Below are 21412 nucleotides of genomic sequence, written 5' to 3'. Positions count from 1 at the left end.
GGCATGTCTAGCACAAATGGTCCAAGTCAGACTTTCAGCTTGGTGGTAAGGCTTGGATCACTGCAGTTCAAGATGTTTTCAGGAAGTCTACCATAGGAAGCATTAATTCTAGCAACCCTATTATCTCCAAACTGTTTGCTTTGCTACCCAGGTGGGTGAAGTTTTCATAATCAAGTGAACTCTTCTCACTCCTCCCTTTTTCATTTTCCAACCATTTTGTGCTCCTGTTTGCCATGAAATTATCCATTTGCTGACATTTGTCTTATTTTGGTGTATGGCTAAGTGTCATTTTGCTTGTAGTCTTTCATGTACAGCACACTGAATTCACCTCCACAGGGAGAAATGCACTCTACACATTTAATTATTATTAAAGAAAACAAACACTTCCTCTCACCTGAGTCACAAGAAAAGACTCCAACACATCCATTTTATATGTGAGATTCTGTGCAGCATACTGCAAGATCGCTGGGAAAGACATTGTGAATAAGGCCATGAAGACCTCTCCTTCAACTGGTGGTCTTTGCTTCAGCCATCCCTGAAAATTATCTTCTTTTGTAGTTAAATAGTCATGACATAATTGATGGCACAAGCACTGCTCATGATCTTCTAAATCATCTACATATCTATTGCAGTGCCTTAAGTAACATTTGTGAAATAAAACTTTCAGTAGAACTTATTATTACTTGAACCTAGTAAAATATCTTGCTATATTGTCAATCATCAGTGATGGCAATGGTGTCACTGTCTCAACCAGAATACAAGTTTTATAATTCCATCCAAATACAAATATCATAATTCCATCACTGCTTGGAGAATATGGCACCTATAGAAAGTGGAAAATGTACCTAGAAAGTGTTCTATTCAAATCATCATAAGGTCGTGACTATCTTTAACTGTCAGTGATCAGATATAATGAATGTCAGCTATCTTTGTGATTGTGTGGCAGAGGCTGGTTTAGATGCTAGTTAAAGGGTGGTTGGTTGGCAGTACTGGTTAGCAGCAGTGATTGGTGCACACATTTGTGTTTTCAACATGGAAATGGAGGGGGCTGCTGGGAGAAGGAGTGGGCACATACAACCTCCCACAACCACAGCAGCAAATTCAGCACTGTCCTCCAATATGGCCAGGCACTTATGGCACAACAGCCCTCCCAGTAAGTATAAGAAAGAAAGGAGAAGAGTGATGCAAGAGAAGTCAAAGAAAGAAGAGCAAAATACACCGCAGCACCACCAAAGGGAAATCATCACCATCTTGACTAGCAGCTTGGTTGCAGCGGTTGCACAGACAGCTACAGCTACAGGTGACCAACAAGGAGTTACCATAATGAATGTATCAACAACCTATGGCTACACTAAATATGGGCATGTGGTGAGTGATTTCTGTAGGAATAGATGGGTGTGTGGGCATGTGCTGTATGGCAGGTTACCCAGTTGAACAGTCTACATTAAATGTGGGCAGATTGTGAGTGATTTTTGTGTGTGTGTGGGCATGAGCCTCTCATGATAGCTGTTTTTTCTTTAGTGTAATAGCCTCATTGAGAGGCTCCACTAGTATAAAGTGTGAAGATCAGGATGAGAAAAAATAAAAGTGATTTCTTGCTTTTGATGCTGGTTTATGTCCTTGACTGGAAGGGGAAACCTGACAGCTTTCCTCAGTGCTGTGTTGTAAAGTCCTGACCAGACTTGTTAAGATGTTAATTATTCATGCAGAAACCTGGTTAAAGCGAGGCTGTGTCAGTTTTGTTTTTGAATTTTTTTAGTGTGTATGATTTTGGACTGAATGTAATCAGCAGTATAGCAAATATAGATCTGAATGATTGTTAGATTTTTAAGCATTGTAATTTTCTGTTCAGGTTTGTTTGTTTTTTTTTCTTTTATTTGTGTTCTTTATATACTGTTGTGCTGGATCTTGCTGAACTTCAAGAGGGGTGGCAACCAAGCAAAGACTGTTGTGTCAATGTTCTTTAACGTTGGAGCTCAGAACTTGACAGTGGAGACTTCAAAGCTGACTTTCTATGGAAGAGAGTTGTAACAAAAGTCTTTTATCATAAAAGAAGGTACTGTTTTATGTGTCTTAATATATAGTTGAGAATTAGTTAATTATTTTGTTTGTTGAATATTTTGTCATATTATATTGTTTCATAAGTTCGAATTTTTGTTGTTTCTTTTTCTGTCTCGTCATAAAGTAACTGCAGAGTTGCATGTGACATTAGGTAAGCAAGAAGCTTCCTAAGGAAACATCTGCATTTAGAAAAAATCTGTTAAGTGAACTGATAGCAGTAAAGAATGGGACAGTAGTCAACTATGTGTGGTTGGTATTCAACCATTGGGTAGAAGTGAGAAGTCAAGGCATCAACTGACATTAGGCTATGGCTATGCTGGTAAGTTGATCTTTATACAAAGAAGATTGAAGTTTTCATTGAAAGAAAAATTTCTTTGACTAGAAACAATCCATTGACAGGTATGTTGTTGTAGAAGATATTTCGCAAGTGCAATGTGAAGGCAGTTGACCTGTATGGTTCTGAAATCTGAAGAATGACAAACACCATCAACAACAAGCTCCAAACTTTACCAACCGATGCCAATGCCATATTCTGGGAATAAGATGGCCTGAAAAGATCTCCAACAGCAGCCTGTGGAAAAGAACCAACCAGAATGCCACTAGCAAAGACATCAAAAAGCCCAAATGGGGCTGGATAGGACACACCCTATGCCAACCAGCTGACATCATTGCCAAGCAGGCACTTGACTGGGATCCTCAGGGGAAGAGGAGAGTTAGGAGACCAAAACAGACTTGGAAAAGAAAAGTAGAAAGCAAGGCAAAGGACGTCAGAACCACATGGGCCCAACTGAAGAGGGCTGCCCAAAACCAGATCTGCTGGCGAGGTGTTGTTGTGACCCTATGCTCCTCAAGGAGTAACAAGGACTAAACTAAACAAAACCTTATCTTTCTTTGTGTCTATGTTCAAAGCTTTCAAGTCTAGTCTCAAAACCTACCTCTTTCCTAATTGATTTCCAAAATTTTTTCTAGATCAGAAAAGTTCTCCATTCTCCCTTTAGTTCTTGTTCTTTATACATATATGTTATTATTCACCACAGTCATCCGTTTCCTGACACTTGTGTTTCTTTGTTGTTAGATAAACTGTTCATTGGCAGTCTTGCATTGAACACACTGACCTTGCCTCCACACAGAGGAATGCATTCTACAAATTCAATTATCATTAAAGGAGATGAATGGGTGGGACCTTTTGAGCCATTGTGTTACATGAAAGCATATGTCAATGTTCCTGATATCATGTAGCTACCTACATGAATGCATTAAAATGGGAAAGTAGATAGGAGCATGAAATACAGTGATCACAGAATCTACCCTTGCAGTGCACTAAACCTCTGAGTCCATATCATTAGCACAAGAAGTCACAATAACCATAACTTATTTGGAGCTTATCTGACATTTTGAAAAAAATGTGAGAAAACATTATCAAAATTAAAAGGACACTGAAATGTTAATGTTAGGTCTGAAAATTTACATTGGTTTTTCTATGTTTTCAAGCATTTCTAATGGTACGCACTGCTAAAATAGGATTCCAGTGCAGCCCAGAACTACTCATATAGACCATGCCCACTCGGGACACTGTTGCTGGAGAGGCATTGTCAATGTTGTGTGGCTCAAACAGGATCTTGCTGTTTGGAGCCATTGGAATGCGATCCCCATTGGCAAGTGTTAAGGTCTTGTTGTCATCAAGAACAGAATTGAGGTTCTCAATCCAGACAGCATCAACTGGACCATCCAGGACTATCCATACATTTTCACCTGGGCACAAAACAGATGTAAAACAGATGTAAAAAAATAAGTCTATTTTTGCAACAGCAGACAATACTTTGAAAAATTGAAAACAAATAGTTACATGTGTGTAATAGCATGAACTGGTGTACATGAATTAATGAGTGTGCACAAATACAAATTACTCTTCAAAGATGGGTGCACAAATATGTCTCATGTCAAAATAATGCTCTTCAAATGATTTAGAAAGTATTAGAAAATTAAGTTCATAGTATATGTTTAATTCAGAAAACAATCTGGCTAAGCAAAACCACAGTGAAGAACTTCTGCAAAACCACAAAAATACATCAAAACTGCTTGCAACAGACAACCCCCCCAAACATTATGTGGACTTCCAAGAAACTCAGTAATAATGGAAGCCTTATCAACTACAAAGAGGATTAAGGAAGGGGGCCTGGTGGTGTAGTGGTTAAAACACTCGTTTGTCACCACTAAAGTAAGAGGCTCTAGGTTCAGATCTCATCTCCACATTCTCTGTAGGTGACACCTGTTTGAGGGCCAGCAGGAATTTGACAACAGATGCATAGACAGAAGTGGTAGGTTTAGAGCCCCCTTAGTCAGAAACGCACAATATCTGCACTTTTTTATTCTGGTGGTCATCCGCATGTACAACCATTAAAGAATAGCTAGGACACATCTTTAAGTGAAGATCCTCATGCAGCTGGCTCCTGTTCTTGTTGTCGTTTAAAGGCATTATTGATATTATATTTGCATGGCAGATTTCCTGAATTTCTCGAAAGGCATTAATAAAGATATTTTGTATTGTACTGTACTCCAGTCTCTTCCCTCCTCCCTCTCCCCTCACAGTGTGAAATCGTCTCTTGATGGAAGAACGTTCCTGTCAAACTAACCAACTAACTAACCGACAGAAGATTAGGGGTTATAATTATTATACAAAAAGTCTTAATTTTGTATTTCTGCACCAACACTCTTATAGATCATTATCTGTCAGATTTTGTTTACCATGTGCACTGTGGACCAAAAAAGTGGTACCTGCAAATCTGGTAACCATTTCGTTGTGAGAATATTAGCAGTGCAGAGGAGGAGGATTGTGTACCAGTTTGACATCTTTCTCAACTTTTCCTGCCCAGCCAGTATGGCCAGGACGGGGAAGGGGAGGGAGGAATTATATTTTACACTAACCAGCAACTAGGGCTATATCACAGGAAAAAGGTCAGAAGGTGAACATGCTACAGGCTGATATTCACCAAGAAGTGAGGGGGTGCAAGGTGAGGGTGGGAGCTGGGACAGGGAGTAATAAATCTGAGCCTGTGATATTCTGCGTGCACAAATTTCTTCAGATTACATCATCAGAATATTGGATATAAAAACAAATAAGCATAAGGGATTATTGTTGGAGATGATTAAGAACTGGGACCTTGGCAGAGTTGTGTCATTCCCATTTTTCACATTTATATTGTAGCACTCTAGAAGTGTACCGAGTATTTAATTGTTTGTTGTAAGGTTGGCGTCGAGCGACGCTGCCCTCTTTCCCACGCTGGCTGAGTTCGTGGTAGCTGACCTTGAACTGCCCACCTGCGGCCACTGGTCTATTGTTACACCCGCCTGAGAACTTGGGGGGAAACAATGACCAGACAGGGCGAGGGGGGCGGGGGATGGAGGGATCTAGATTCTAGAATGTTCGAGGGTAGGGAAATAAGTAGCGGGGCTGACAGTGGTGTGGGACCTGTTGAGATTGGGAAGAGAGAGAGGAGGCAGGCCAGCCGCCGAGCAAAACTGAATAAAGAAACTTCAGCATGAGAATTCCATCTTGTGTTGTCTCTGGTACGACTAGCCCACCCTACGTAGCCATCAGACACTGATGTGTTGGTTACAATATAAAATAACTCTTCTTTGCAAACTGTGATTTTCGTGCATGGTGATCTGTAGGTGTAACAGTTAGTGGCTGTCACAAATAAAGTGAGGATTGATAGCCCTGGGTTGAGATCTCATCTTGGACATACTGTTCTTTCTCTGAATGTGTCTCTTGTTTATAGGGCCAGCAGCTTTGCCACAATATAGCCTTAGTTTCTGGCTCAGTGTAAGAGACCAATTTCATTCCCCTCCTCCCCAACTCCCCTAGTAGCTACATAGTGACAAGACTGGTTACATGCAAAAATACATGTGTGCACATGCACACACAAATCTGCACAAGTGCACATGCACACACATGCATACAAGAAACTTTTGTTGTTTTTTCATTGGGAGACTGTATTAAGTATACCAGCTTAATGAAACAGTGTATTAACCTTTCTTAAGCCTGGTTGTACGGCGCCAGAGAGTAGAGAAGATGCCATCAGTCCAGTCATTGGTGGCAACATCTAGACGACCAAACATCTGAGGGGCAGTGATGGCCTTTGGGTTCATACGCCATTCCCTGTGAGGTTCTTGGGTGTCGGTCAAGGCCTTCATCAGCATTCGAATACAGCATGTCTTACCAGCTCCCGACGGGCCAAGAGTCATCAATCCATGGCGAACTCTCTGGGTCTCAAACAGCTGGAGAAGCAAGTTAACTTGGTGAAATGGTTAGAAACATTTTGAGTTTTCTGGAGATGTAGAAACTGTGAATGTTAAAAATCAAGTGACAGAAAGCAAACTAAAGCAAAAAGCTGAAAAACAATGCCACTGCTTGCATGTCTTGAGATGATTTCATTAAAGATTTTGCTCACTTGTATAATCTTCAGAATCCACGGTGGATGATACACAAGGTTTTCTTTCTCAACATTTTTTTGTAATGAAGCCTCCAAAGCTGGATAGCCAGCTTTGTCCAGTATCATGCCAGGAAACAGGTCATCAATGAGGGACAAAAACAAAGGTTCATCTTGGTCAACAAGCTTGGAGAGATTCATATTGCGCAGCACTTGCATCACTATTTTCAGCTCAGTCTCACTGGGGCTTTGGCGCTTGACAGAGCCCAGAGTTCTCAATACTGATAGAATATTGCGTAAGCCAAAATCATAGTGTACCTGAAAAAGACAACTCTCAAACATTACAAAGGAATTTAGATTCCTTAAATTATGTTCAAAACCACACCATAATTAAATGTAAAATGTCTATAAAAGAACACAATTTACCAAAAACTGGTTTCAGGGATGGTCCAGATTAAGCAAATTTATCAAATCCCACATATTTTACATAGCTAACAACAAATTGTGTAATTTTTCTCATACCTGCAGCAGATTTCATACAGATTAAAGAAAATTTTAATGCTGCCTATGGATTTTTCATATCATAGATTTTTTAATTTGATCGTTCATCAAAATTGCTAATTCAAGGCTGTGTGGATCATGTTAAATACTCTCAATTTATATTATCTAAGACTGTTCCAAATTTACAGTTCCAACTCTGTGCTTGCATTTCTTTGTGGAATTTCAAAATTATGGGAAAGCAAAAAAAAATTTGAGGGCTTGTATAAAGCTTTATCCAACACCAGTGTTCACCTTTTGTAAAGCATTGAAACAAAATATTTAAGAATTATGAATTTTTCACTGGAATATAACTTAAAATTTCCAAATGACTTTGGAGAAAAGAGAATTCTCTATTAGCATGGTTACAAATTTTGTCTCAAGCTAGAATGGTAAGATGGAAGGAACCCTAACACATTCATGCTTAGAGCAGAACAACTAGAACTGGCAATAACCATACGTCAAGTTCATTTATGGAGACAGCCACAGATACTTGTGTTAACTATCACCCTGTAGTCTGTTCCTGTATTCAGCATTGTGAGTTTCTGTATGCTGGACATTAGTCAGACTATATTATAAGAGCAATAAAGGAGAGTAGATTCTCTTTCTCAACAACATACTTCTACTGCAAGGCATACATTTATTTTAGTCAGACAATAAAGCAACTTTTCACTCTTCAAAGAATATAACTGTTCTCATTTATACCACAATGCACTACATTTACAGCTATTTGCAGTACCTGTTTGGTGAGTTGTTCTTCACACAATTTGTACAAAGTATAGAACTTTTGTGCCAAAAGAATGTTATCAATGAAGCCTACAGAAGCCAGTTTGACTCGCATAATGATCTGGCGGTCAGGCACCATCATGGCCACTGTGCGGAAGTTGATCTTCAGGTTCTCAGGGAGTTCTTGTCGACCAGCATACCCTGGATTCTTATCAATCAAACATAATCAATACATATGATCCACGTCTTTATGATGACAGCTCTATGACAGTGCAAAGAATAGATTTTATCAGCATTATTACAATAAAGTAGACTGGGAAGAACAGAGCTAAAACAAATAATTTGAACATACAAACTGCATGAATAATGAGTCAACAAAATTGAAAGAAAGTTAAAAACAATAATTATTTATGTTTATATAAATTGTCATAATAATGAAAAAAGATTGTACTGACCATTGTAAGAAAAATACCAAATTCAGGATTCATGTCAACAACATCACCATCAGTAAAGATGAACTGTTTTTTGCGTTCTTTTTTGCAACCCAGTACAATGGCAATCTGCTGAGCGGCCACTGAGAGTACTGGCAGGTCAATTCGGTTAAACTCATCAAAACAGCCCCAAGACCCAGACTGGGCCAAACCTGAGCAGCACAAACTCATCATGTTTACTTTCCAAGCAAAACTTACTTTAGTCATCAAGCAGACCATGATATTCAGTGACAAAAATTGCATTCAAATTAACATTTGGGCAGCATTGTGACTAGTCTGAGCAGCAGCAAATGTTTGTCTATGCCTACATCATTTCAAAACATTTTTCTTCAATATTTTATATTGACACAATTATGGGGGCCATATTAGTAAATTCAAACAATTTTAATAGGAACTTTCATATAATTGTATTATTTTTATTAACCTTTAAAGATGCGCCCAAGTCCTCTGAAATCCATCTGATCAGAGCAGTTGAAGACAACAACATATTTGCCCAAACAGCGGCCCATGTCCTTGGTAGTTTCTGTTTTTCCAGTTCCTGCTGGACCAGCTGGTGCACCACCCATTGACATGGCTAGTGCTTGTGCCAATGTGATGTAACATCTACAGCAACATTAGCAAATGAAACAGGAAGAAAAAGTAAGAAGATAGGTATCTGTGGTTTCTAAATGTATTTGCATATACATGCAGCTGCAAGTTTTTTAAAACTCCCAAGTAACTTGTTTCTACTTAATGAAAAACACAATTCCTTGTGCCTACAAGGTGAGAATTGATTACTTTCATCAAATATGCATCAGGCTTATCCTGCATCATTGTCCTCTTTACTTAGGCATACTGAAGAAAATCACATGTTAAATCTAAGACAAATTTTCTCAACTATTTCTATAGAATGTCTTACCTGTCTGTGAGTGGTGTGATAACAAGTCTGTCAGTGCATCCAAGAAACTCATTTTGATAGATTGTTTCTGTGTTTGTGATGCAAATAATGCACAAGTCCTCTTCTTCCAAGAAGTAGAATCGTGACTGCTTCTGCCATTCAAAATCTGTGGGTGACTTGACATTCTTCTTAACCTGCAACATACAGTTGTAAATATATAGTGACTTAGATTTCTACACTTGTGCTAACTTGACACCTTCCCTTCCTTAACTTACTAAGAGATTCAGTGTCCAAAAGTTGGGTCTACAGGGGGAATTATGCTTTGTCACACAGGTATCAAAAATATACTGGGCTCAAAAACCTGATTCTCTAACCAGTTGACTATCTACTCCATGCCTCAGTTAATAATAAGCTTTGCCATAAAAGACAGGCAGACACCAAGATTAGAAAACCTTTTGATGAAAAGAAATCAGTCAGACAGTCATTCGTGCCTTGACCAGTGTCTGAGAGAAGCACAAGTAGATATGACAAGGCCCACTATCCAAGCCTGTCTTGGGCAACAGTGAGCTGGTACTGTAAAGGATGACAAGTCCACTTCATGTTTGTAAGCCAATTCTTTCTCTGGCCCCTGCAGTATCGAGCACCTCTTCCCACCATTAAGCATCTAATTTCACCTCCTCTCACCCTTTGCTCTCCCTCCCCCAATCTCTCATCGCTGACCCCTCTCTCCCTCTCCAGTCACACCTCCCTTTCTTTTCTTTTTTTAAAAAAAATATCTAAAAGACACGCATGCAGGAAACGTCCATAATTCACACCCTTTCGCCCTAGCAGGTGCTCAGTACTAGTACTCTGACTAGGTCCCTGACATACAAGTTATCTTCAAAGACATCTATGGAAGTGTGTGGTGTATGAGAATCTGGTTAGATATGATCTGATCTATGGTCAAAAGATTAATGTGATGGAAAATGGATAAGCAGTTCATGCAGCTACTTAAGTAGTGCTAACTGATATTGAATCAACTGAATCAAATAAGTAACCAAAACTGCAAAAGCTTGATGTAATTTACTAAACAAAAATTTAGCTCTCTGATTCTGTGTCAACATCTATAGAATAGGACCACATCAGAGAAAAACTGTAGGAAAAAAGCCACCAATAATAACCCTCAACCATTAAAAACTCTGCATATTTTGTACACTGATTAAATAGTCCCTCAGAATTATTTCCCTCTTTAATTCCTTTCAAATACATTTCTCAAACTTACCAGCTCATCAAAAATATCTCGCTGGTGGACATGAATTGTGATAAGCGTCTCAAACTTGGTTCTTTCCACTCTGCTTAGATCCTTAGTTGTCTGCTCAATTAGAGTATTTAGAAGGTTAAGGAACATCTGATTAGTGAATAGCATGATTTTGCGATCTATTTTGGCTTCCTCCAGGGCCTTTGTTGCATCCTTAGTCCATATAATCTGAATTCCAAGAAGTCCTACCTGAAAGTAAAGGAGTGTAACATGCAAGCCTAACTTTAATTAATCACTACAACAGCCACACTTATTTTGCTAAGTTCAAGGAGGAAACAAAAAATTCAGATAAAAACATCAAAGCTGCTGCATACATATCAGTTCGCTGAAATAGTGCCAAATTAAGTTTAAAGCAGATACAAATGTGCACATGTATGTTAACAGGTAGCTTTCAAGGCTGCAGGTTATTGGAATGATTATCAAAGTGACATTCTGTGACATAAAAAGAAAGGCTTACCAATCCATACGGTGAAATATGAGATTTCTACACAGACCTGTGCTGGGAAAGATGCCAGGAATTCCAGCAGCTTGAAGTCCTCGTCACACACAGATAAATATGCTAAACGAATGATGCAGTGGAGAGATTGTTGGGCACTGTGCATAAGCTCATTCAGCCATTTCTCCACATTTCCTTCTGCCTTCACTGGCTTCTGAAGCTGATAAAAATATAAGAGAATAAAATTCCTCGAGATGCAAGATGGATACATACAGCTGTATCTTTAATCATATCCACCCATCAACCAGAAGCTGTAGTCATAAAGTCTTTGCCCTTGGACAATATAGGAAACTCAAGGACAAGCATCTTGTTTCTGAAGCTATAAAGCAGTGTGAAAACCCCAGATGTGTTGTTATCCCTGAAGCCTTAGTTGTAAAGTAGTGGAAAAAATACCCTGGGGTACAGTGTCTGCAGGGTCTGGGCACTGCATTGTAATTATGAAACAAGAGGCTCTTTTTTGAATTCATCATGTTGCTCTGGGGTAACAACGCTCTCATTTCATAACTAGGGCACTTGAAGATCCTCACACAGAGGAGACTCAGCCAGTGAAGTGGAGCAGTACAGCTGCATATCATCCGCATATGATTGATAAGAAAAGTTATGAGACTGGATGCAAGATGAAAGTGGCGTCATACACAGAATAATCAGAACTGGGCTGAGTACTGAGCCTTGAGGAACACAAGAAAGTGGAGCAGGGCAAGATGTTTGACCATCAATGAACACAGTCTGCATTCTATTAGTCAGATAGGAGTTGAACCACACTAGTGCAGGTCCAGAAATCCCATAGGGGGTGTGTAGTCTATGAAGGAGCAGAGAGTGGTCAATGGTGTCAAACGCAGCAGACAGATCCAGTACAGTTAAGGCAGAAACATCACCACTGTCAAGGGCAGATAATATGTCTGTGGTCACTTTAATTAAAGTAGTTTCAGTACTGTGAAAAAGTCTCTATGCTGACTGTGACATTAACCAATACTCTTGTAAGTAGGCCCACAGCTGTGTCAAAACTACTTTCTCTATGATTTTTGAGAGAAAAGACAAGTTGGATACTGGGCAATAATTGTTCAAGACATTGACATCAAGCATAGATTTCTTAAGGAGTAGATTCACCAGGGCATTTTTCAACAAATATGGGAAAACACCTGATGACAAGCTGACATTTACAATGTTTGGGATGGAAGGAAGTAAAATATCTAAGCACTCAAGAAGGAGGCTTGTGGGTATTGGGTCTAAATGGCAAGTTGTTGGCTTGGCTTTCAGAATAATCACCTTTATATTGGCGTCAGAGACTTTCCATAAAAAAATGATCCCAACAACTCTACCCTAGAGTCAGCCAAAGCCCTGCCCCACAGGGGTGGTGCCCATTAAAGTTCCCCATAACGACGAGAGAAGAAAGTTGGGTCAGAAGACCCTCGAGGTCTTGTCGGAAGATCTGAGCAGAAGGATGATACACACAGCAAATAGTGATAGTCTTGCCCAGGGTAACCCGGGCAACAACAGCTTGAAGAGCACTGGAATGTGGTATCTGGCTAAACAAAAGGTGGGAGCAAAGGAGAAGTCCCACCTGAAGGGATGCCAGTCTGCGATTCCTGATGTAAAACTCGAAAGCTTTTAAAGAAAAAGAGGTAAAAGGTAGGAGAAGAATCTCCTGTAGTGCTATAATATTGGGAGAAATGAGATGCTAGTCATCAGAGTTCTTCTAAGCTGGCTCAGATATCTTGACAGTTCCATTGAATGACCTACAAGGGTAAACAGATTGGTATAACTGAAACTGAATATGAAAAGAATGTCACATAATCTGACTGACTTTGCCATCTAACAATGTGGTATACAGCGAGTCAAATTTAGTTACCAGGTTGTCCATTGTAATACTTATATTGAAGTGAACTGCTGCTTCAGTGACTTCCCCTTACAAACCTTACAAAGATCCTCAAACCAACTAAAGCAGCTCATGTCTATCCCAACTCAATCTTCCAGTACTCCAGTCAACACTCTGATTAATTTCCCCCTCCACCTGTCCATTGTCCTTCCCACTTGATCTGCCAACTACGTCAGAGAGCAACAACGGCTCTCCCAGCAATGCAGATTTGAGCCTATCTGGGTCCAGGGACATACATATGGTGTCTCTGACAACTGCAATGCAGACATCTCTTCCTTTGAGAACGACGACTACTGGTGGCCTAGGCATCAAACGTCTACCTCTCACAGGCAGTGCAAGTCCTAGTCACGTAGTCCTTTTTCTACCATGACAGCAGGCAGTCCTGACAGTTCCTCATCACTGAATTGCCCCCGCGCTCAAGCTAGGTTCTCTAATGCAGTGTCCTTCCTCCCGAGTCTTGCCCTCCTGGCTTAAGATTGGTCTTAAGGTTATCAAACCCTGATATGATATTCAGACTCCCTCAAGTCTAAAAGCTTTTTTTTATATATATAAAAAGTTCATTCTGACTCGATAATATTAGGCTAGTTGTAGATGTGAACATCTACATTTTACATTCCTTTAATGCCAATAATCAACTAAATTTGAAGATGTCAAAAACACAAAAAACTAAAACCCATTTATAGAGCAAAAACTTACTGTAATTTTCTCTCCCTCTGATGATATTATGGCCACAATTACTTCATAGTGCGAGTCATGAAACTGCACATTTTTGGTGTTGTCGAAAACACTAAGCAAGTGAGCTTGAATAGCATGACAGTCATTGGCCTGTCCAAGGATCTCCAACAATGCTGGGTCTGACACAAAGAAGAAGCGTGGGAAGGCAAGCCTCTTCTTCTCTAGATAACTGTGCCACACATTTCCAAGGTCATAATATAAACAGATGTATAATCAATAACAATTACTGATCTTGCAAATAATTACAGCTGGCTTTTTGTGGGTGGTTTTTAAAATGGTTTCGCCCAGGCAAGGGAAAGTAGGAGTATCCGTGATGCAGACTTTTACATGAGGTCAGTCTTCCCTAATTGCTATCCTAACAAAAGACTGGATGGAGATTACAGGTGGTGCTGACTACCCTAGCAACAAAACGTCTTTCTCACCCCTGTACTTGCTGTTTGCATTGAGAAAGCTGAAGCTGCATGGTTTGCAACTAAACATACTGTCAGAGTTAGGACCGACAATTGAATGTATTCTCCATAAAATAAATATAGAGAAAAATAAAGGTGAGAAGGATGCATAGCAGAAATGACCCCAACACAATTTAATTAAGCGGGGATAACAATAATTAACATTTTCAGTTTATTCCCCTGGTGACTGACAGTAAGTACATCTGCGTTTGAGTGCAATGTGAAAGACATTTGATTGCTAGGCTATTCAGAAATACCTGCGATCCATACCCTGCCTATTGTCGTAGTAGTAATTGGAGACGACTGGCTGCTAGTTCTCAGCATCACATGTACTCCTACCTTCCCTCGTATGTGCGAAACCATTTTTATCTTACAATCTGAAGAAGTTACGCCTTTTAAGTTGTTTCACTTGCCAAAAAATATCTAGAGTAAATGCACTGTAAGTTCTTGCTTATAGTGTACAAGAACATATCAAAATTCTCACTGCTTAAGATTTTACACTTTTCATACTAAACACACTTGCAGAAGTTATTTTAAAAGATAGACTAAGTACAACATGCTAATCAAAAGTTTTATATTCTCATTTAATAAAAATGCAAATCAACAGTATCAGAGCACTTTGGACAAATTACTCTTTTAATATCAGTTTTGCTGTTCATGTTTCTTACATGCAGATTATAAACTGTTACAGCGTGCAAACTGTTTTTATAAACTTTTCTAAAAGTAATTTTGCTTCAGCTCTATCTTTTATAGCAATGTGCCTGGTAACATTGTGCCATAGCAGTATATATTAACATACTGAAGCCTGTCAGGTTCATGTTCTGACAACGTAAAGATAAATGGGTGAACAAATGGATTACAGTATGTATACAGTAATGTTTGACAGGTCAGACTGTGGGTTTGATGAATTCAGACTGTTTGTGTCTGTACGGACATGATTCTAGAACTAAACCCAAACTACTTCTATCCATTATTACTTGTGCACCATAAAATGGAAAAGGGAAAAGTCTTTGGTTGTCAGGAGAAGAGAATCCATCTCTTAGTATAAGTGGCAGAGGGAAGTTGCAGTGTGTCTTGGATTTGGGATAGTAAGTGACTGGTTAATGGAGTATATATATATATTTTTTGGGGGGGATATTAAACCAGACAGGGCCTGTAGAGGCAGATCTACCTTGTGTTTATATTGAATAAAAGAATAGGCGCTTGTCTTGATGAGTGTGTGACTAAAAAAAAAGTGCTTGCCAATGACATGACACTTATATATAGCTATGATTTTAGCATTATCTTTACCAAGTGCAAGCATGTGCGGTGTAGTAGGTTAACCAGTTATGTGCCCAGCAGATCTTTTTCATGCAGACATGCGCAGATATTATAAAAAGCAAAACCTACAAAATCACCGTCTTGTAAATAGAGGCTATGACACACCCAAAAGTTGTCTGGCAAGGGGAGGTCACTCATGTACATCTGTTTGATGCGAATTATGACATTGTCTGATGACATTCTTTATTATTATTATTGTATGCTGTTAATGCTGGTAAATCATTACTTTATAAATCTGTTATTGCATCTTGTTATTTTTACAGCATTCCTGAAGTATGATAGAAGTACACTGCTTTTTGAAAATTTGAAAATTGTAGTCCAACAGCACAGATCAAGACTTGATATGCTATGTAAGGAAATACAGGAGAGATGATGCAATGGATCATGCATCAAACAGTAAAAAGGCTTCAAGACAAATTTCCATCATCTCTACCCTCAGAACAAGATTTGTTGCTGATTACTCCATTAGTGATTTGTGACAAACATCTTGATGTTCTTTATGATGTTAGTAAATTCTGACATATCCTGCTGTTTATTACTCATGCAGTCAGTGGTTTCAGACACATTCAGCTGCTTGTTATATCAGCTGTTGATGATTACTGACAAGTTGTTCAGTACCATGCCAGCCATTTCTGATACATCCAGCTGCTCATTATGCCACTGATTATTACTGAACATTTGCTCTTTACCCTGTTAGTGATTTTTGACACACATCTAGCTGCTTAATTATTACCCTGTAAGTGATTTCTGACACAAATCCAGCTGCTCCATAAGGTGAGGAAGGAGATTCATGAGAGTGTCATCTTCAGTACAGCAAGTGATCACACTAGGTGTTTCATGTGCACGCTGCATGATCCTTATCCAAGATTTGTCAATGTTGATAAAGCGCTTAGCTTCCTGAAAAAAAAAATATGCAGTGTAACCACATCTTCTAAGGCTAGAATTATTCAAAACAGCATCACAGAACCATATACTATGCTAAGGTGAGGTGGAGAATTACTATTTACATGTAACAGGGGAAAGATTAGTGCAGTCTCCTATTCATCTTACAAAATAAATATGGCAGCTGATGGGACAGGTAATTTTATTACATTTTTGGTCTATAGTACTAAAGAGGCAAAATGGCAGATAATCACTTAATATATCTTTCTTGGATGGCAGGATGCTCCTTCCTGTTGGTTCTCTTTCCAGCTCGACCCTCATCTCCCTGACCTGTCTTGCCTTATTTAGTCATGCAGGTGAGTATTCGCCCCACACTACTGAGAACTGTATGCACACGCTTGACCCAGCCAAAATGAGACCAACACACCAGAACACATCAGGAGAAGTGGGGAATAAATCTGCATCACCTCACTGCCATATTTCAAGTGACCCAAGTGCTTGCGCCTCTCCATCTCTACTGTCACTGATCACACTCACTGGCCAAGGGAAAAATGTGGATGGTCTGATAGGGGTCTTACCCTTCCCTGACTCCATGTTGTCAATGTTCACACAAAGAAAAGGTTAGCACAGCTTCATCTGTCCATCAAGGTCATGTACAATTGTTCCTCCCATCACATACAGATCTCCAATATCTCACAGATACCAACCAATGTCAAAAGTCTCCATACAATGTAATATACTAATTTTCGCCTGGTATTCTCAATTGTGTACATGAGAAGGCTCATTTAAAAGGACAGAATAACATTTTTTGGCTTTTGTGTTCCAAGTTGAGGATATTTGTCTGGTGGAACTAGATCAAGAGTCATTGCTGGACCATAGAGGAGGGAATGGCAAAAAACACTACCAAGTACTAAAAATCTTCAATAAGACAGGTCAACATAAGACCTCAGTCATCAAGACAGCAATGGCCACTCTCTCACAGAAAGCACTGCTCTACTCAACTAATAGACTGAATATTGCAAAGTCCTGTACAACTTCCGGCTCATGACAGACTCTAACATCCTTAAAAACAACTATACTGGAACCAGTGGACCTGCAGATCTACCAGTCCTACAGGAAGAAATCAAAAGCAATGCTTATCATTATCTGCCATATTCCTCTAGAGCCAGATAAAAATATCCTTAAAAAATTATGCTAAGCATCATCTGCATTTCCCTATTTCCTTGTGTCCACCAAAAAGTGCATGCACTTACAATAAAGTACAAAACATCTTTATAAATCCCTCTTTGGAAATTATATGCCTTGTTACAGCAGATCTCATCACCGCTGAGTGCAGCGCTGAAAGTAGGATATAGTGTACAGTTTTCTTCTGGGGGAGGGGGGGACTGTAATGTCCAATGAGCTCACAAGCCAGGGAAGCAGTTCAAATCCACTGATATATATTATTTTACAAAATATGTTTACATTGTCATCATCTAGATGTGGTTTGATCTCTGTGAACTGGTAGATGCTTTCTCAGAAAAGAATAATATCACAGAAGATAGATTACTAGAGTAATTTTGTTTTGTTTTGTTTTTGTTTTTTTGTTTTTTTTGCAAGAGCAACAAAACATCAATCAACAATATTCACAAAAAGGTAAATGGAAGCCAGTTCACAGATTTTGTATGTACGTCTAAAAAGTCATTATGAATCTGTGATAAAGGCAGATTGAGTTAGACTTGGAAATAGTTTTGTCTGTAGATAAAATCATCCATCGATCACTAGAATCAACATGATAGTGAAGCAGACAGGAGAAAGCAGACTGTACTGTGCAACCTTTTCACTGACAAACCACTATGAAGAGGCTGGCTTACGATGGGGCAACAGAAGGCCGTAGTTGGAACCAAAAAGGCCGTAGACAAGCAGATCATTGAACAGAAAGATGAATAAGCATGTGTCAAATACTAGGCATGAAACTCATAACAGGTCATCAGAAACAACAGCAAATACAGAGAGCTAGTCCCCTCAAGCCAGTAAGGTGAAGGGACATCGCTTGAATGGGAAACTAATAGAAAACCAAGAAAAAATGTCTCAAGGAACAGCTGCTGGAGCCATTAAAAATTAGAACAGAATGCAGTTGTAAATCATAGTGATTTAGGAGTGAATGGGTGCTCCATTAAAAAATTCCATAAATTGAACTCCCAAATGGGAAGTGCAGCAAGGACTACTGTTTGTGTGCTGTTGACATAATGCCAGAAACTAGAAAGGAGGATGTTATATTACAGGGGAAGCACGTTCTCTTACAACTATACATGTTGAGGTTTGCACTTGTCTGCTGTTTTAAGTTTTAATGGACTCATCTGAGCTATTTCATCATTTCTGACTGTTAACAACCTCTTTTACAACCAGGGAGGGGCCAAGGAAATGCTGACAGTAAGCACAACAGTATTTTCTGGTTCACATTACTTGCTGAATGGCACTGTCTTCATATTAAGCCCATCGTTACCTATCATTCAAGTTATTTACTATTATTTATATATATGTGTATTGATCCTTTCTGTTGAAAATGAAGGATTCTACGTGTGGTGTTGGATACATGATCTCGTATGCTGTACATCCAAATATCCACAAAATATTACACTTTCGGTAATTTTTAGCTTTCTTTCAAATCTTGGCTAACAGTTGACAGAAATGATTAAGTGTTATTCAGACTTTTGCTGAAGACTGTCTTATTATATTCAAATATCTGTAATTGTGAGAACAGCTTATAAACTACAACCAGTGGCACTAAATTCTCTGTAGTTTTTGTAGACTTGACAAGCAAAACCAGGCAGAGCTTAGTAATCGTACATGTAGTGAACTGTAAGTAGTTACTTTTCTAGGTTCTGACTTTGTGGAAGGATTAGTCTGGCTGTTTCATTCTATCCTTTTTTATATTTTCTGATAAATCATAATGTTGGACAGGCACAAGGAGTCACAGGTCTAGACATCCTTGAACTAGAAACTTTTAAAGTAAGTGCTATAAACCCTGAACAGATTTTTTTCTAGATGATATTTAGCTAAGCAAGAAATCTCTTTTTTCCCCAGTATATTAATCCTTGAAAAATACCAAGGGTACTGGTACCTGTGGAAGCTGCTTGGCAATATCACCACCCACAAAGACAGCTTCCAGATAAACCCAGAGATTTTGCACACCCATCCAGTTCTCAATCACCTCATTAGTATTAGACAGTTTGGTCAGCCAAGTCTGAATCTCTTTCTTGAACGGCTTACTGTACCTGATTAAGTAGAAGGGACAAAACATCAGATATCACAACCAAACTTGTCAATAAAGGCAGTATTCAATTTATGTTGCTGCTGATATGTTTAGCTACTTAGACCACAGATGAAAAATTCTGTACGTAATCTTCATTACCTTACAAAAATCAGTTAAAATATTATTTCCTACACTATTATTACCTTGTAAGCAATGTCACTTCTAAGACTAATGACACTCTCTATTACATTATACCTGTTAGTCATCAGTGAGCCAAGAACCATAAGGGAATCCTCCATGAGGCCCACAATTTCCTGAATCTTCTCTCCTTTCAGCAGCAGTTCCCCACGGTTCTTGAAGGTACCGAACTGGAAATCCTGATTTTTCCAGTCTTCTCTTACCTGCTTCAACTTGCTTTCTATTTCCTTTTCTTTCACTGCACTAATGCAGATATCCTTGGCAACAATGAAATGATATGTGCACATGTAATATACTGAGGTATGCTCATGACAGCGTCATTTGTTTCAGAGCAGTTGTCAAAGAAAAATCTGTTTCACTCCAATGAAATGATAGCTGTATAAACAGGATAAACTGAGGTAGTGATAACTTGTGATGGCATCTTTTGTGCACAGCTGTCAAAGAGGGATATTTTGTAACAAATAAAATAACTTGAAGCCCTTGTGTACTCGTGGAAGAGGTTTAGGCATTTGAGTGGAATACTAGACAGAATAGTGGAACATAGCAAGCCATACATACAGAAGCCTGTGCAGACAATTCTTTGAGTCTTCTGTTTATAAAAACATGCGTCTGACTGGGCAATAAGATATCCTTAAAACCCAAAATACTCTTCTTAATGTGGCATATGCTCAGGACCACATATACCACCACAGAGTACAAGAATTTATAGAAAATTACACTGGCATCATCTTAAATGTGTCTGGTCACAGGAAGGACAATATAATAAAGTTTTACCTCGATTTCTTCCTTATTCTGAAGAAGAGGAGCCTGCAAAATATTGCGTAGCTTGAAGCTGTCATTCTTAACATTAAATGATGCACCTGTCAGCCTTTCCAGCTCCGCCCAGTGGCGGACTTCGAGAGCTTTGTTAGTCATTAGCCCCAACAATGGAGCTATCTCATTGAAGTCATCAATCTTCTTCTGAAGGGCTTCAAATGCAGGCCAGTCTTTTAGACCTTTAGGCAGCCTTCGACATCTGGTGGATTACAGCAATCACAAAATAACAATTGTGACCCTGGCATGTCAATGTTTCAATATGACAGACATTGTGGAGCCTTAGTTGCTACCTACTTTAACTCTCTTGCAGTGTAATATATAAATGAGTCCTCTTTGACAATCTAGAAAACTGTGGAGCATATATATGTGTGTCATATTCAATCATTTTATACAAATACAATGTCTGCAAATGAATTTAGTAAACACTACACAACTCCAGAGGATGCAGACTTTGAGGCAGTCAAAGGCAGATTCAAGAGATAATTCTGTGAAAAACGCCTACAGACCCCAGCAAGGCCATGATGCAGACCAACAACAACCGACAAAGATGCCACATGCCTGGCAGCAATTGCGACAAGTCAGCCCCTGATGATGATGTCAGCGATGCTGTTGAGCCAAGTAGAGCTTTCCAGTGTAAAAACCATACAACACTGGTTACCTGTCCATCAGCTAGGCTTACCAGACAACACAGACATAAAACAGGCTACAACTCCACTGCAATCATCGAAAGGACTTCCTAACAGTAAGCTAGCAGAATGCAGGCCAGGTGAGGGATGGCAATGATTCCTAGATAGCTATAATAGTGACAACACACAAAGTTGCTGCAAACAGACATTTGCAGCAAATTCTTGTTGAACTGACAAAACACTATACCCAGGCTACACCAACTGTTGTAGACCATTTGTATATCATTTATATAGACTGTTTGACTATCTGAAAATGGGTGATATTGCAGAAAAATGAAGAACATTGTCTGCTCATGATAG

At 39.1% G+C, this 21412-nt stretch overlaps 1 protein-coding gene across 7 annotated transcripts in view; it reads right to left on the bottom strand.

Moving 5' to 3' along the window:
- Positions 1–21412, bottom strand: part of LOC112576804 (dynein heavy chain 5, axonemal-like) — an 80192-nt gene that overhangs the window by 37250 nt on the left and 21530 nt on the right. For 5 of the 7 annotated variants that reach the window (XM_025259546.1, XM_025259547.1, XM_025259545.1 and 2 more), the window contains exons 11-25: positions 20385–20625; positions 19668–19867; positions 19281–19434; positions 16029–16192; positions 13488–13695; positions 10914–11075; positions 10384–10608; positions 9144–9316; positions 8670–8848; positions 8210–8397; positions 7768–7962; positions 6513–6809; positions 6093–6339; positions 3572–3813; positions 395–535 (exon numbers count right to left, since the gene is read on the bottom strand). In XM_025259546.1, the coding sequence (XP_025115331.1) occupies positions 395–535; positions 3572–3813; positions 6093–6339; positions 6513–6809; positions 7768–7962; positions 8210–8397; positions 8670–8848; positions 9144–9316; positions 10384–10608; positions 10914–11075; positions 13488–13695; positions 16029–16192; positions 19281–19434; positions 19668–19867; positions 20385–20625 (3016 nt within the window). Of the gene's footprint in view, positions 1–394; positions 536–3571; positions 3814–6092; positions 6340–6512; positions 6810–7767; positions 7963–8209; positions 8398–8669; positions 8849–9143; positions 9317–10383; positions 10609–10913; positions 11076–13487; positions 13696–16028; positions 16193–19280; positions 19435–19667; positions 20318–20384; positions 20626–21412 lie in introns of those variants that run through there. The other 2 variants (XM_025259548.1, XM_025259551.1) reach the window with 2 other exon arrangements.

The sequence above is a fragment of the Pomacea canaliculata genome, linkage group LG12 (assembly GCF_003073045.1).
Source record: "Pomacea canaliculata isolate SZHN2017 linkage group LG12, ASM307304v1, whole genome shotgun sequence".
Classification (NCBI taxonomy): Eukaryota; Metazoa; Mollusca; class Gastropoda; order Architaenioglossa; family Ampullariidae; genus Pomacea; species Pomacea canaliculata.
This window is presented reverse-complemented; position numbering and strand designations above follow the sequence as displayed.